At 41.1% G+C, this 18,096-nt stretch overlaps 1 protein-coding gene across 2 annotated transcripts in view; it reads right to left on the bottom strand.

The window, feature by feature from the left end:
- NaCP60E (Na channel protein 60E) overlaps nucleotides 1–18,096 on the bottom strand; it is a 362,748-nt gene that overhangs the window by 90,190 nt on the left and 254,462 nt on the right. For both annotated transcript variants that reach the window (XM_019053311.2, XM_072305268.1), the window contains exons 9-10: nucleotides 16,062–16,246; nucleotides 4,584–4,752 (exon numbers count right to left, since the gene is read on the bottom strand). In XM_019053311.2, coding sequence (XP_018908856.2) covers nucleotides 4,584–4,752; nucleotides 16,062–16,246 — 354 coding nt within the window. The remainder of the gene's footprint in view (nucleotides 1–4,583; nucleotides 4,753–16,061; nucleotides 16,247–18,096) is intronic.

Below are 18,096 nucleotides of genomic sequence, written 5' to 3'. Positions count from 1 at the left end.
ATACGCCATTGAGATGGGCGAGAAACGGAAGTTATAAACTTGTAAAAGAGTAATAGAATCTTTAAAACGGAGTCCCGCGACGCAAGTGTCAATTGATGCGGCGGATTATCAAATTTTCAGCGGGGGGTCGCCGCGCCGCGCCGGTCGCCCGGGATAGCGCCGCTCCTTCATGAGCTTGAGGAGGAGCTTTATTATCTCCAACGTTGTCGGACGAGCGCGGATTTCCCCCCTCAATATTGGGCCTCCAGACAGGATTTAAATCGGGACGTGCGAAAACCGCTAAAGTCCATTTTTCGAGTCTTCAGTTTTTTCGAGTTGATCATACTTTTAAAGAGTTGATACAACCATAAAAGTGATGAAAGGACTTGTTTTGGGATTAAGGTAACCCGGAGACGAGTATTAATGCCACTTTCATGGTTGCATCAAACTCAGAAAAGTATTATCAACTCAAAAAACTGAAGACTGGAAAAATGGACATTAGCGGTTTTCGCACGTTCCGATTCATTTGAGTTAATCCAGGGTGGTATGAAACGTAAGAAATATCCTTATCCTCGAAATTTCATTGAAATATCTCATGAAATTTCACAAGGCTGTGAAATATTTCGTATTTTTCTGGGGCTTAAGTACGCAATCCGCACTGGAACACCCACTAATAGAAGTATGTCACAATTTCTATAGTTTGCGAAATATGGAAAGGGACCGGTATTTTTCAATACATTTCACAAATTTCTGAAATTTTTGAAATATTTCACGTGAAATTTAAGGTTTTCCTTATTACCACCGAGACACACCTTGCAGTATGTTGTCTCTTCAAATTTTCATTTGGTAAGCGAACCACGAAACGGGAAGTCTGGTAATTGACTTCGTAACCAAACGCCTGTGAAATTTTACAATTAACATTGGTAAAATAGCACTATTACAAGTCTTTATCTTCATAATCCAATCTCCAATTCATACGTGCGAGAAATTGTTAAAATCACTCTAGAGAGCTGATTTTCTAACTTCTCGTGTGAATCTTTTTCCTCGTCAGATTGTGAAGAGGAAACTTGTGATTTTTTGCCTAGTTCAAACTTTATGTAAGGGCCCATTCAGCCTCAACACAGAGCGCCAGAAAAGTTGAAGCGCCTTCACTCTTTTACGTATGCACCAAAAAAGCACCGAAGCTGGAGTAGATGCATCACGGTGCCGTTATAAACGACGCATAGCTCCCTTCCGAAGAGAGCGGTTAGTGCAAAAAAATCGTTTGAGCGGGATATTAAGCTGTAGCGGTATCCCATTCTGTAAGTAAGGAACGTGTATACGTGCAACTTATGCATACTTCTAATTTATGTACCTTAATACATACATTAAGCCGCTTCCACAGCGCAGCCTCGCCCTCTATCTTAATGACGTGCGTAATTGAGGAGCTCTTCGGGAAGAGAAAGAATAATTGCATACGGAAAAAATACTTAGGGAGATTTCATTATTACTTCCTTGCCCCCGATGGTGACTTGCATACACCGAAAATTGGAAGTCAAGCGTCAATGTAAGTCTCAGTCAATGGCTAAAAGGTTATTATGGAAACGTGGATGCGTTTTTCTCAACCGCGATTTTTCGCTTTGAGTTTTTCACAGGACAAGTCCTTTGCTTTGAAGTATTGAGGTTTTCGAATGAAGGAGGTTCGAATTATCGAGAGGTGACTGTATCTTGTGATGAGTTTTTTTTTTCTTCTGTTTCTTGTGATTTAGGTACTCAGCTATGTACACTTCAAGCATGTATGCTTATCTTAATTCTGTAGGCCGTTGATTTTACACTACTACGCGGTACGCGTCAAGTAAACTAAAAATATTTGTTTGGACATGAACTTGATTGCAGAGTAAAAGACGTGATGTGAACATTATACCAGAAACTCTTCAAAATTTTGACTTGCACTTGGCCGCACTCGAACTGATGCTATTTGGACAGAAAAAGTTGGTAATGTAGCCATCTTGCGTTAAAAATCAGCATGAAGTTGAAAATCTGAATACAGAGGGAAGAACCTCATTCATATGAGCACAATTTTCCCTCAAAGAGATGTGCTGTTTGGTGCAACACTAATGTAGTTACCGCACGATGGCTACGTTACCAACTTTTTCTGTCTAAATGACTCGTGCGTCTACTGCAATCAGTTTATTGCTATTTAGCCATTCAGGGTGCTATTTTAGCTGAACTGTTTGTTACTCACATACTCTGTAAATTGCCCGATAAATTTAGCAGCGATGCATCGTTTACAAGGGGTAATAGTTTATTTCCTTGCACCCGAATCGGGAGTAAGAGGGAGGAGGGGTGCGGAGTGGAAGTTTTAACGTTGCTTCGCACCCCGTTGAGGAAGGTCAGGGAGCATCGTAAGAATATGAAAACGAGGTTGTGCCGAGCGAAGAGAAGCTGCAGCGGGCATGCAACTTTAAAAGCGGTGGTTTCGCCCGGCGTCCGAGAGTCGCGTTTCGGTGATAAACTGCGAGCACTGTCAACTCGAGCAAAACAAAGCCACCCGAACGAAAAAACTTCTCGACGCTCGATTTTTTTTTATTTGGTCGGGCGCGGAAGAGGGGAACAATGGACTATCAGACGATGTCTGAATTAAAGCGGTATATTTCGTCGCTCCTCTGTCGTAAGCTGCCGTGCTAAGCAAGAACGCCGTATGAGCCTTCAGGAGTTGCCAATTTCCTTCCTCAACAACCGAATTTACTGAGAAAATTGTGAATTTTTTCCCAAAATTTTTAGACAATTTTGCACGCAATTTAATCTAAAATATCCTGAGAATTTCAAAGAAAAATGGGCTTGATTTTCGTCTAAAATACATGTTTTATCAAGGGAAATTTGGCAACTCTCTGTTGTTCATACGGCGTTCTTCCTTAGCACGGCAGTAAGGGCATATCTCTATTTCCGGAAAATCTTCCAGCCCCGGAAATTATAGAGTTATACGGAGTACAGGGCTCAAATGGAAATTAAGATACGCCCTTAATCTTTACGCTTCGAGCATGGATTCCGTTTTGATCTGAACAGCGAACTTTTCTTTGATTGTTGATCGATTGCTACTAAGCTCTTGCATGGGTCAGGAACTTGCGATCTAAGCACGGATTCTCATGTAAAATTTTGTGAGAAACACGATGGTGCCTTTGGTTTTCTCTAAAATCAACTCTAAAGCTCAAGGAAGTTCTCAAAATTGAGGCCGTAATAGATGGGATATCCCACGTTACCTACCCAAGACACCTCTACCGAGGTACTCTCGTACCTCTATAATAAGACAAACTCTCTACGCAAAGATAGGGAGCAAATACACACCGTGTTTTTAGTTTTGGAGTCCCCTGGATAAGTAGGCAACCCTCTTATTGTATTTTCGCCCTATCTTTCCATAGGGAGTTCGTCTTGATATAGAGGTGGACTCTCAAGGTAGCGTAGGAAATTATCTTCATCGCATCCTCAACTTGACAGCTTTTTATGAGCTTTGAAGTTTGTTTCAGACAAAACCAGTGAATCATCGTGTTCCTCGCAAAGTTTTACATTATCAGAATCAGTATTTAAATCGCAAATTCCCTACACATCAAAGAACCCTATTTCGGTTTTGCCATTGATGCTGAGTCTGACGCCGGATACATTGCGTCGTTGTAATCTTAATTTGTTTTAAATCGTTTCTCGAAGGAGCTGTTATCAGTGACGATTCTTAAATGCTGTTATTGACGGTAAAAATATATTTATTTTTACCACCAAGAGGAACCTCGTCATGTTTGATCCACAAGGATATCTAAGAAAATAGGAGTCTTGTTATTCTTAATGGACTCATCATCCATTGCCTTGGTCCATTTTCGGTTAACCATGAAGTTTTCCGTTGCAGTTATCATCTTCTTCACTTAAGATCGATGTTTGAAAAACAGGAAAAACTGTCGCTTAAAAATTGTGACCTTTAATTAAGAAACACACGCTTTATGTCCCGGATTCTAATCCTATACCAATTCTTTCTTCCTTCGCAATCGGACGAGATCTTTTTCTGGAAAACCGTTATTTTTGCTGAGTTATCGTCATCATTTACTGTTTCATTGTAACTGGTGCATGATGCTTAATGAAAGCTAGAGCAACGAGTTCTCCTGAAATGTACCAAAGGTGTCTCTTAACCGTCGCGTTAACCATGCACTTATTTGCCCGTAAATAATGCCGTTTATAATGCCTTATTTTGCCGAATTTCACCTTTTAAATCTATAATCTCATCCAGTAACGTATGATTTCGTTGTTTAACACCAAAAATTGATAGCTATGTCAACCATGCTTTCCTTATTCAACACCAACAATTTATAACAATTTCAACAATCTTATTAACCGTGCACTTATTTGCACGTTTAGACGTAATTTTACCCTTAAAACATGACATCCTAACCAGTGGTACATGCTTTCCTCATTTAACACCAGTATATCAATTTTAACTGCCGCATTAGCCAGTCACTTATGTATTACTCCTCCCCCCCCCCTTATCATTGTTGCTATTTTTCACCTTGTGAAATATTTTCCCCCTTACGTAGGTATAAGCATCTGTAAAAATAGCGCGATAATAATATGTGATTTTTACGAACCTAAAACAACGACTTGGGAGAGATAGTCGGTAGGCAGTGTGTAGATGGGGTTCTCTCCGTTGGGGTTGAAGCCGTTGCACTTGAAAGCTCGCACCGCGTCCTTGCTCAGTTGTTTCTGTCGCTTCCGCTTCTTCTTCTCCGCGATGGCCGTCATCTCTTGCTCTAGTTTCTTCCGGTACATGCAACATAAAACATCATTTCATCCAAACCCAACTCAATTTTAGTATCGAATTTTAGGCTTTGATTACCATCAAAACGTACGTTTTTTATTGGTAGTGCATTTGAGGGGCCTGGAGGACAAGGCGCGTAAGTGCAGTTTTTAAAAGAATGGACCACCAGACAAGGTACGAATTTCAGCATTCTGATAAATGTATCTTTATCAAAATTGCACGTAAAACACGATACGCACAACGAAAATTACCAAAATCAACTCCTGACGAAGATATTTAATGATTTTTGATGCGTGAATTCAAACCACCCGCTCATTAAAACTCAATGCTCTACGTGATTCACATCGCGCGCTAAATGTTTATCATGACAGTCTCAGCGATATAAAAATCTGGCAACCTCAATCTTGACGCTTTGGCTCAGTTATAGCAAATTACTAATAGTTTGAACAACACATGGTGGAAAATGAACATTGCTCGATTGAGAAGCTTGCTGAAACCGTTGTAGTGCGCGATTTGACTCACGTAGAGCTTTGAGTTTCTTGTGAGCGGGCAGTTCAAATTCCTCGTAACCAATGTGAAATAAAAATGTTAATATCTCCGCCAGGAGTTGGTTTCAGTAATTTTCGTTGCGCGAATCGTATTCTTCGTGAAATTCTGGTTAAGAAACATGTATTAGAATGTTTAAATTCGTACCTTGTCTAGTGGTCCATTGAGGTATCAATGATTTCAAGTAAAACTAGTCTTAATGCATACTCAGTGAAAAATTTGCTCCAAAATTCCAATTTTTAAACATCAAAAAGTCAGTTTAAACTTTCCCTCCGCCACAAAGATTCATTCAATTTTTAAAACTTCAGACACGTATTTCTCAACACTGACTGCACTTATGCACCTTGCCCTCCAAGTCCTTCTTTTACTCATTCCTGTAACTCATAGTTGTCCAAAAGGACAGGATACGGAATATTACTCATCATTTCAATTTGACCATCCCTAACGATGGGGAAGCGAACAAGTACTCTTCGGCGCTTCCGCACTATCATCACCCTAGGACGTTGGACGAAGTCAGAAACTCTTGTCAAATTCACTGATTGCATCCTCAGGGATAATCAGTGGATGGTCAAAAAAAAAAAAATTGGTCTGGTGTATGATTTGCCATAACAAGTGGATGCGCATTGGCACGTGCCTCGTCCATACTCACGGTTGCGATACAAATTAATCATGCAATGACAGACATTTTCCCCGTTCATTGATTGCAACCCTAACTTTCTAATCATGACGTATCAGCGGAAGCACAGTTTTAAATATTCAATCTCTCGATTTATCTAAGGATGAAGTTGGATTCATTGAAATATTTCAAACCATGGTTACGGGCGTAACATGATTTAAAATTAACACGCGAGTGAAATACACATCATATATGGTGCTTAGTTATTGTGACCGTCAATAATGAAAACGTAAAACTGCGATGAAAAATTCGGTCAAGTCCTGCAACCAGTGATAATTGACTAACGAAAAATCATTGATTTTATAATAGACGGAATCAATAAGTTTGAAGGTGGAGGCATAACGGTTTTAAATTGTGGATAAACTTGTTCTCACTGCGATATTGGTCAAAAGGAAGTCGAAGTCTGCGTTATCCTATCAAACTCTCTCCCTCTCTCCCCCCTTCACTCTCGCTTTCCAGTTGTTGGAACCTGTGCCCGTTCCCGCTGGTGCTGCAAAAATCCACGTGCGGAATGATCCGAGGTTTAGAGGGGGGGCGGGGGGGGGGGGTGAACCGCCGAAAACGGGGGCGTGAATATTGCATGTATCCAATTCGCGCGCCCTACTCTGGGGAACGCGCAAGGCAGTCCTGAGCGCGGCGCTGAATTTCCTGCCCAGCCTCTCTCGCTTCATCTCGCCCTCTACTCCGTTAGTTCCGTGCGTTAATAAAGGATAAAGTTCAACAGGGTTGCTTGAGTTTATCAGTCGGCATTATTTAAGTTATTTCTACCGTAGCAATAAATGAGTTTCGGTCGTTAGAACCGAATCACCTTATTCATCTACCACGGCTTTATGTAAAAATACCAAAAGTTCTTCTTGACATTCGCTAATAATCGGAAAGTAATGCTATTATCGAAAACATTTCATTCGCTCATTGAAAAGCGTACGCGTGGGGGTGGTAAATGTACTGCGTATGCAATTAATCTCGGTATGGTTTACCCCAGACGAGTCAGACCTGCTAAGAAATGTATTATGAGAAACTGAGCGGTGAGATTGCGTTTTTTGTGTGTTTACTTCTGTCTGTGTAAGATTTTTGACATCTATAGTTCTTATAGTGTTCCAATTTAACAGAACTTCAGATGCACAAGTTGGACATGTAAAAGACTTAGCAATCATCCCATGTCTTAATAAAAATTATTTCACTTCATCGTCACCTAATGTTAAAACAGTTACGTCAACCACTCTTAACATACAAATTCCACATGATTCCATTCTCAAATACTATTTCTCAAACGCGCTAAATTCAAATTGTCCGCAACAATTCACACCTATCGAAACATTATATCCGTAGTTGACCATCCAAACCCTGATAAAAATTGGCGATAAGAGCTGCGTTTCAAAATACCATAGGAGTTCTTATAGCCGACTAAATCAAAATCTAAACTAAATTGAAAATCACATAGCTGGCTGTAGAAAGCGGAGCAAATCATACGCCAGGCTATACGAAGCTATAAAAAAGTATACAGTCGGGCTATAGTTCCTATCCTCGAGCTTTACACTTTATCGCCTTTGGCCTGATAAAAGGCTATAAGAAATTGTGTAGAAATTCGTGTGCTTTGGAAATCATTAAGTTTGATACGGAACCACCTTAATATTTACAATGCACACATTATATTTTCCTTTAATACATATTTATTTTCATAAGTTAAAATGAGAATAATCCATACAGGATGTGCAAACATTTCAAAATCATGAGCTGAATAACGCTGACTCCGCCAGATTAAATATTAGAGCCTAACACAAAGCGGAGCGGCGACGCACTGGCGCCTACAAACCTAACAGGGATACTTCACGCATTGCGCAACGCGTGAAGTATCCCTGTTAGGTTTGTAGGCGCCAACGCTGCGCGCTGGCTGCCCGCCTGCCGCAGCGTGCCACGGCGCTTGAAGCAACTATTTCACACCAGAGGTATTGCACAGTATCATACAAAATTGAAGGCACTCGAATATATTAGAAATGGCAGGCATCCATCAAAAGTACGGAGCTTTCCTCGCAAAATAAATCAAGATACTACGGCCCAAAAAGAGAGCAGTAGTCCAAAAACTCACTAAGTCCTAGCATCCGTAATTAGTAACGTTTAGCATACACTTCATCGCCTGGCTGTTGCTTAATTCAATGGCTATAAAAGGCTATAAGAAATTGTGTAGCCGGCTATAGAAGCTATTGGAAATCTTACAGCCGGCCGTAGGTCTATGGTATTTTGGAACACAGATTCTACTGTCAATTTTTACCAGGGAAGTGCTGCGCTGAACAGTAGTACACCATAAATCCTAAGCGTGGAAACAGAAGAAAACAATGATTCGTTTTTTTTTCCAGAAACGTAAAAAACGTTCGCACGATAATCTTGTTTCCGCAAGTGGAATCCTTCTCCTTATAACGCTTCAGAAGCGTAATAAATCTTGGTCGAAAACAATTCGTTCATATTTAGGAAAAGTGTGTAAGCTGCAAATCTAATGACAAAAGGATCTACAACAATTATAAAGTGCCGATATTGCAATGACTCGTGAATTTAAGGTTTGACCTTCACGCCAAACTTGCTAGAAATGAGGGGAAAGGAGGATTATTGCAGGGGTTTAAAGGCTCTGAAGTTTCGCCCCTACTTCAGCCATATTAACTTTGGTTGCTGGTTTGGGAGTGAAAGGGTACTTTTTATGAGTGAAATTATTGTTATTAACAGAATTGTTTTGTGCTAGCTGTTGAGTAAGTGTGATTTAGCCGTTTTTCCGGATCTCATCGATTCTTTGCAATTTGCTAACTACCGACACGTTGAGGAAGGGGGTGGAGGGCTCGGGGTACGTGGTAATAGAAAAGAATGAATTCCTTAGATCAGCCACCGATGCGAGAGCAAGGGTAAAAAGGGGTCAATGTCTCGTCATTGAAAGAATCGTTCCTTTTCTCTTGACTATATCGTCTAGTGAGGAACAAGAGACGAGAGATGGCGAAATATAATGACAATTCAAAAGGATACACGTGAAAATATCTAAACGGGGAAAATCTCATAAGTATGTGCAATGAGTCTGATTGACTCAGACGTTGTAGAAAACAGTTTTTAGCAGGGCACGCAAAGTAGCATAGTTGAGTGATTGCTGGAGTCGCCCGTCAGATTTGCTCGCAATCCTTCACATTCAAAGGTTGCAGGGCCATCGTGCCCCTTTTCGAATCCTTCGACCAAACTGAGGCGGTCTTTCTGGCCGCAATCTCGTAGGTGCGGCGATAACATAGTGGAGTACATCCACGCCGTATTTAGCACGCTTTTTGCCGTTTTCGTATTTCTCCAATGAGACTGCTCGCTCAATGGAAATAGCCTCCTAAAGTATGCGCGCATAGTGTGTAGCATCAATATTACTTTCTTCCCAGCCCCGTTTGCTCACATAGTACTCACGACCATATCTACTTGCACATATTCACCGGGACTACTACCGGAAGTTATCCACTCGTTTCTGCACTTGATGAAGTCTAGAAAGAGTCCTGGATTGATGCGCTCAGGGATGTGAATCCTCAATTTGGCCTCCAGTTTCGTTTCCAATCGTTGGTAAAAACGGGGGTGAGGGTCGCGATAGGCCTGAGCTTCCTCACGCCGAGGTATTGGGTCTTTTGGGGTTATTTGGGCGTGGAGGTGGTAAGGAGCTGTTAGGCCTTGTCCACACAAGCGCGGTTCGCGGAACTTATTTCGAGGAACTTGTTCCCGGAACAAGTTTTAGCTGAGCTGAAAACTTATTCCTCCTAAACCCGGAACTTCCCCCGCACTCCGAGCTTCTACATATGTTTCTCATGATGTGAATTTGTTTGTTTTTGTTTTTTACGTCCTTTACATGTCTTGACATTTATTTTTGTTACTTTGGCGGCCGTAATAATCTATTATTTTGCAATAATTGTCTAGTTTCATTGAAGTTCCGGTTCCAGTTTGGGCGAACTCGTGTAGACAGCATGCCTGATTTGATTATTTTGCACCTTGTCATTATTTTATGACGAAGACGAGAAAATGGTTTTACAGGATCCTTGTAGATGGGCGCATTCCGGCAACCCGTTCTCGGAGCGCGTCTCGCGTTAATCTACGGCCCGGCGGAGGGAGTCATTATCATATTCAAATAGGTCGGACGCGGAGGCTCGGGTAATTAAAATTAAGTTAACCGCTAAACAGCCCGCGTTATCCGCGTTATCCTCGTCAACTAATAACGCCGCCGGGCTTCCAACCCGCTTGCGTGCGTCCATTATTTATGGCGCCCCGCGCCCGCTGACCGCTCGAGATCAGACATCCCCGACTCCGCCCCAAGTTCACGACCAGAGTTGAATTTCCTCCATCGAATTTTATCCTCACAGGAGAAACCCACGAAAATTCCAGGCTAATTAATCAAGTTCAACGTAAAACTATATTCATTTCTCCTAAGTTCTTCTTTCCATTAAATAGGTCGCGTTAAGGAGGAAGGAACCAAGCCACATGCACTGGGGAAAAAAAAAAAAACACCTTGGATCTAGAGTCCAGACTCTTAAAAACATCGACAAGAAAAAGTACTCTTGATTCAATCAGAATCTAGCTTAAATCAAGAACCAAGCCTCTTAATTTAAGCGGATTTCCTTTTGATCCAAGCAAAAATCCGATAGAATCGAGAGTATTTTTTCTTGTCAATGTTTTCAAAAGTCTGGACTCTAGATCCAATATGTTTTTTTCCCAGTGTGCGTTGTTGTCAAATTTAATTGGGTAGCCTTAGTTTTTATATGAAAACGGTTGTGTGGATTTTTGGTCAAATATCAGTGAATTTTCTCCGTAGTGCAAAGCAAATTCATTAACATTTTTAAAAAAAAATCCGCACGAACGCTTTCCGAAAAATCAAATTGCCCAGTTAAATTTAGTAATAGCTGCTGTGGCTTAGTTCCTTTCTGCTAATCGCGGTCCAATTGCATCAAATCTTTCGGTTTAATCAATCACAACTTTTGATTGAAAAACGCCGAATCTGTCTGAACTAGTTACGGTAGGCTCGGTTTGAATCCGGATCCAGGGGCTGATTATTGAAAGTGTAAATGAATCGATAGATGAAAAAAGAGCGATCCTATTCGTTGAATCGGGCGGTTGTTATAGACTGAAGGAGACGCGTGGGTTGTCGTTTTCTTTTCTCCAACTGATCTCCTTTGTCCGATGCATTCACCCGCTTCTCCCAATAGGATCGCTCCATTTTTTCTATGTTTTCTTTGTCCATCAAAAATAAATTATATACATTTATGAGACCAAAAGAATTAAAACCACAATCGTATAACAAGCTCGCCACTCGAATAAGCGAGTGAGAAGGTCCAGTTATTGGACATTCACTATATAAAGCCAAACTTAAACAAGCAAACTCCTCTCGCGTTACTCGCGAACCATAGTAATGGTGACCTAAGATATAATGTCGTTGACAGATGTAATTATACTCATGATCACATTAACAATCATACCAAATGCGTCAAAGAACTTTTCACAGTAGGAAATGTCAATGACTATGAATGTCATCGATTTGGCATCTATATTCAGCTATGCAGTAGTCAGTGATTCAATGCACTGACCAGTCGCAAGCCATGACCGATTATAATCGGATTTGCGGAAAACTTAAATCCTTAAATTAAGTCAGTAGAACACTTATCTAATTTTACAGTTGGTTTAACGAATATTTGTTGATCTAACCGAACGAAGACGAACTGAAGTGCATTTTGAGTAATTTTTACCAAGGCATTGTGGGTGAATGATCACACACAAAAAAATAATTTTTTGTGTATTTTAGTATTTTTAGTTACCTTGTTTTGTTTCCCAATGCGTTTCGTCGCGATGCCGAATTGTCAGCGCCAATTAAACGTATTTAAGTTAAAAAGAACTATACTCGCTCTAACATGAGTCCTGATATCCACAAGGATATATGCATGTCAGGGGTCAAGTCACAATGGACATGGTTCCTTTTCATTTAAAAACGTCCTATTTAGCCCAGCGGGAGACAAAGCGATAGACCAAGAGGACAAAAAGGAAATAGGTAAAGCAATTATATTGGGGAAAGCGGATGGTTGCAATGGAAAAAGGAGGTGGGTGATAGACAAGCTGACGGCAACTCACTAGAGACCCTATAGTTAAATCATCATTTTCTCTCTCGGTCTCCAGGAACCACCAACTTCAACCAATAGAATTGCTCCATACTCCCTATGTCATCTTTTTCTATCACTTTGTCCGTCAACCTAAATACTCAGCCCGGTGGTTGAATTGAATTTCATCCCTGCGTGAGCCAGGTTAACGTAGAATAATGACTTGTCTTCGAATCGATCAATTTAATTATTTACTGAGCAAAAATACAACGCACCGAATTTGGAAGATTAATTTGGATGCCTACAGCGTGGGGCTGTAAACACAATTGGAGCAGTCTAAAACTCATTCTGAGGAAAACTTTCTTAACGTTCGTTCTTTCAGTTTTACATCCCATACCTTTTACTTTTTACAACTTTTATGAGCTCGAACAATCTCTTTTCCTCATTCAATAGGTGCGTGACGAAATACTTCAAACCTCGGAATCGTAAAATGTTTACAAGCGAGCAATCACTTGAAGCACGTGAGCGAACGGTTGCCCACCCGTTCATCCCTAAGAAGTTATGAGCTTTGCCTCGTCGTAACCTGATACAAAGATGAAATGGTAAATCTCTCCCACAATTAAGCCCCCAGAATGGTGCGCGATCTTACATATATTGATAATGAACCTCGTGGAATCTGTGTCCAGCGGCTTAATCTCATTCTCATAGCAGAATTTTTTTTTTTTTTTTAAAAAAAAATAAAGCTTGCGGGAAAAATTCCAGGTGGAAAAATTAGTGGTGTCTTTTATGAAAGTTCCCGGAACTAGGTTGTGCGTTTGTTTGTTGGAAGGAATTCCTGCGTTGGCAGGGTTCTTCAAAGACTGGGCAGCTTTTGGGGGAGACTGCGTTTTCTTAATTTCTGTTTCCTACGGCGCAGAACTTGATGGGACCCGGGAATCTGGGACACAGTACTGTCACGCTCATTTTGTAGCAGTATCGTACAGTATTGTGCAGTATTGTATCGTGTATTCGTACTCAATATTGTAGCACTCATCGGTGCCACCTTGACAATTGATAGCTCTGTTATTTTTAGTGTAGGACTCAAATGATATGACTACGCTTGGTCGTAATATAGTAATATTATGCGCTGCCTCCATTCCAAACGAACAAACCAAGTAGAAAGCACAAAACAGCAAACACGGGAAACTTTTAAATAATCCTTTGTCGCACAAACCATCAGTATTCCCTGCTACATGGTCACACACCGGCATAGTTTTACCTTTTAACGTGACGGTAGACTATATCTTTTAAATACGGAAGTTGTGCTTTTAGATACGGCAAGTTGCTTGTTTTACACGGAAAAAAATGATATGCTGATTTAATAATATTGTTGTTAAAATAAGTGTCCAACATGTTTCAATGTAGATTTTACAATAAAAAAATGCTAATTCCAACCGCACCCGTGGTAAAATTAGCTTTCTGCTATTGTATAATGTACATTTGAAACATGTCGGACATATTTTTTAAAATTTAATTGTTAACTCAGCAGTCCATTTTTTCCGTGTATTAAATTGTGTTACTCACATTCGGACCGCGTTTAGCAGAAAAGAACCTAGCCACATCAGCTATTGCCAAATGTAACTGGGCAATTTAATTTTTTACAAGAGAACGTTTGTGCGGATTCCTTTGAAAATTTTAAGGAATTCGCTTCGTAGTATGCAGAAAATTGACTTATATTTGCTCTAAAATCCACACAACCATTTTCAGATAAAAAATTAAATTACCCAATTAAATTTGGCACCAACTGATGTGGCTTGGTTCCTCTCTGCCTAACCTAACGTTAACTATTTGGGAATTACTGTAACAGGTGTTTATATCCACTGATTTTTGAGGCTTTCGACTTTTTTAGAATTCAAATAATAGTTGTAATCATTATAGTTTTTTGAATGAACTGTAATGTTTTTTTTTTTTTTTTACATAGTGAACCGTAAAAATTGTGATCATTAGTAATGCAGTTGCGTCTTTTCTGTGCCCAATTAACTCTTCTTCGACGCAGCACGGTTGATTTTGACGGCCCAATCATACCTCGTTATTTCTCGTCAGAGCACATCTAAACCTCTCTCAAAGCGTGCGACATTCGCCAGTAGGACTCGATTTCCATGCAGAGTAAGAAACCAACCCAATTAATGCGTCTTTTTTAATCCACCGTCTCCGAGCCGGAGGCTGCGTAACCTTGTTAGCAGTTCTTTACGCTTCTAAGCAAGTTTGAGAGGGCCGCCTTTGACTTTGACGTTGAGAGGAACCATCAAGCGGTGAACGATCCTCTTCGTGTTTGCTGACGGCACCGAGTTGACAAATCGACCACCGGATAATGGAGGAATTAAAGCACCTTCAATGTGTTCGCTCATCAAAACTTCAGTCGGAACACGTCTATTTTAACATGTTGGAAGTGTCACAGGCTAATCTTGCTAGTGAGAAATATGCCTTAATGCAAAGTATACCTTGCACCTTCCGAAAGCGAAGCGGTCGGGTCTAGTGGTATTGCACTGAAGTGATCACGGCGCAGAGATACAACTATTTGTACTTGACGTGTGTTTGGTGTTGCATCTAAAAAATTGAAGGCGCGATGTCGTGAGCTGTGAACTGCTTTCAATGTTCCGCTCTACGCTGCCTAGGGTGGATCGAAATTTTCGACTTTGAGAGGGAAACGCGTATCTTCGAAAAAAGTTGTCAAATGGGCCCTATATGAAGTACCAAAATTTGCCGCATAAAATTGACCCCCTTAGTACCGCATGGAGGCCTTAAAGGCCTGAATTTTTAATAAATTATATTATAGGTTTAAACACATGTTTCCTTACAGATTTTGTCAAATTGTTGCCCTAAAGAGCGAAAATTTCGTTCGTTTTGACTATCGTGCACGAGTAAAGCACAATTGGCCTGTTTTCACCCGATAAATAGTCGGTAGCGCCTTCCAGAATGGCCCATCTACAGTAATGTCGTAAAAGTAAGTGTGGATAGTCAATCCTAGTAGATTTTACCGAATTACCGCCCCAAGGCCCGAAATTTCGTCCGGTTTTGGCGAAGTGACAACCCACGACCTTCGGAGTTGTAGTTCTGATCCACTGTGATCAGTTTTGGCTCGAGTTTCTTATCGTTACAATCGAAGTGGAGAGACTTGTATCTCGACCTTTCTGTTTCTCCAAAACAGCTCTTTTCAGTGCTTCATTATCGCAAACGGAATGGCGAATAGGACACGCAATAGTTCGTCGCATCCGATTTGTGTAGTCGGAATCGACGCGGCACCAAATTTCACATTTCCACAACGCGGCTAACTACTTTATGCACTGTTGGTGGTTCAAGTCCACCGATTTCCGACCTTAATACTTCACGAGTGTAAAAATAATATTTCATAACTTCCGCGTGGGTTGGTGAAACAGTTTCTCTTAATTTTGCAGACGATCCGAAAATTGGATGCGACGAAACATTGCGTGTCCTCTTCGCTATTCCGTTTGCGATAATGAAGCACTGAGAGAGCTGTTTTGGATTTCTGTTTATGGATCTTTTCTCGTAGGTATGTATGGGAGATCCCCATAAAAGCAGACATCGGCATAGGGAAACCAATGAGATGTGTGTTGTTGCTAAAATTGGCTAGAAATAGTGGTTTTTTATTGCAAAATGTAATCCACACTGAAATAAAAACACTGGATCTTGAGTCCAGACACTTAAAAACATGGACAAGAAAAAGTACTCTTGATTCAATCAGAATGTAGCTTAAATCAAGAACCAAGCCTCTTAAGTTTTAAGACGGATTGATCCGTTGTTTATTTCAAGGCTATACATAATCACGAATTACATTGCAGAGATACTCTTTTCTGGGTCGTAAAGCGAATCGATTGGTCAAGATGTCTGTGTTTCTAGATGGCCTAATAGTGTTTTTTTTTCCAGTGCAATGGATGTATGGCGAAGCTCGTGACGTGACTGATGAAGACGGCGACGGGGGCGGGGTGAGGGATGGTGTGGTTCTTACCGGGATGATCTGGACGTTGGCCGGGGCGACGGAGATGTTGCCGACGTCCTCGGAGGTGAGGTCGGCCTCCTCGTGGTCGTCGACGACGCCCGAATCGTCGAGCGAGGACTCCCGGTTGTTCCCGTCGCTGTTGTTGCTGCTCGCCTGCCGGCTTCCAACACCCAGCTGCCCGCGGTACACTCGCCCTGCAACAACCCACCAATCACACCAATTTATCATCACCATTAGATATAGACATAACCAAGTACTTCAGATGTCTGACACGAACTTCGGTAGCTGGACCTCAAGTTTTGCCGCAATCACACGCTGAATGTGACTTGAATGTGGAAGTCATCGGCCCGAGGCTGAATTTTGCGCGTAACGCGCAAAATTCAGCAACCATTCTCAGCAACCATCGGACTAATGTTGAATCTGTCTAAACTATTCGTGTAGATTTGATACACATCTGTATGAAAATAACTCGAATTTTCTAAATTTCAGCCGTTGGGCGATGACTGTTGACTTCCACATTCAGCTGCTAGACCTCAACTTCGGGTTCACGCACGAAGTTTTTTTTCTCCGTGATGACTTTCGTGATAACCCTTCGTCTCCAAAATATTCGTCTCGTATGAATTACATATAATAGTAATGTAGCATAGAAAAATGTGTGCGGCTCTACGCCCGTCTTTGTGTGGTTCCGGGTCGCCTTTTTCAAGAAGTGTGCGATTCTTGGATTCCCCCAATAACACTCGTCGTTCGGCTCCATGACATTAAAATGTACATACGCTTAACGAACGACGTCTGAATCTAAATGTATTCCGCATAGTTCTGTACCATGTTTCAGAATTGCACAATTCATTTGTGCTATTTCGAAAAAGACATTACAGTACCTAGTCTCACGTCTTGTTATCAGCACAACACATGGTGTTTAACTATCAAAGACAGTTCTCCGCCGTCTTTTTTGGTGCCTCTGACCAACTTCCTGAGTAGCCTCACGAATCCCACGACCAGCATTATGGGGTACGTAACTACCAACTTGGCTGAGCTTAACATGCACATGTTGACTGTTGTCACAGTTGCAAAAGTGTGTCTCTACGGCAGAAGGTCAGAATTCATACTCCGCCTCTCTGCAGCTTGCCTCTTCTTCCAACACAGCCACAGTTGGAGGAGTCGCCTGTACAGGCATACGTATCAGAGAGCCCTCCCAAGTTGCTGCGGGATTTCGAGGCCAAACGAACGCACAAGCTGCTGTGAAATCAGAAATGCTGCTTGAATGAGTTTCAATCATATTTGCCAGCCATAAAGAGGGAGGAAAACTCTCAGACAAGGTCGTTCCTCAAATACTTTTTTGACAATGACGTCAATCAGACCCATTCTGATAGTGAGGCCACGAATCGCACAAATAGTTCTGTACCTAGTGCACCTGCATTTTCTTTGATACAGCTACAGAACTTTCCGTTGTAAGGACAGAGTACTCTGTGCTCTGCTAAGTACCGACATTCTGTTAAATCCACAACTGTTTGTTAAATTAATGTTTTCTCTTAATTTTTTTTAATCACCGAATTTTACAATCATAATCCCAATGTTCATGTGAAATAACCAGTGAGCAAATAGAGCCAAATCGGCACTACTTAGTGTACCTACCCGTACACTACCCGTGTACCCTGTGTAATCGGCCCTACCCGTTTGTTTCGTGGCAGATCAGCAAAACAACACAGGAAATGTGTCACTCAATATTAATTTTTCTAGTTTCATAAAGCTCCTCTAAATTTTTTCCAAATTTTTCTTGTGCAGTTTTGCTATTAGGCAAATCGTTACTACGGATCTGGGTGTTTCCTTGAAAATTTTAAGACCAACTAGTGCGACACACATCCAAAAAAAAAATAAATAAATAAAAAAGAAGAAAACTCAACACTAGGAGAAGCATAATAATGAGTGCGGGACATACTGCAGAAAAACCAACTACCCCAGCAGCGAAGAAGAAGGAGAAAAAGAAGTCGGAACCCTGCTCCTTCGAGGGGGTCTTTGCCTGCAAAACTGCTCAATCGATATTTAA

Source organism: Bemisia tabaci, chromosome 10, assembly GCF_918797505.1.
Source record: "Bemisia tabaci chromosome 10, PGI_BMITA_v3".
Classification (NCBI taxonomy): Eukaryota; Metazoa; Arthropoda; class Insecta; order Hemiptera; family Aleyrodidae; genus Bemisia; species Bemisia tabaci.
The sequence above is the reverse complement of the archived record's forward strand: the minus strand, read 5'-3'. Positions and strand labels throughout refer to the sequence as shown.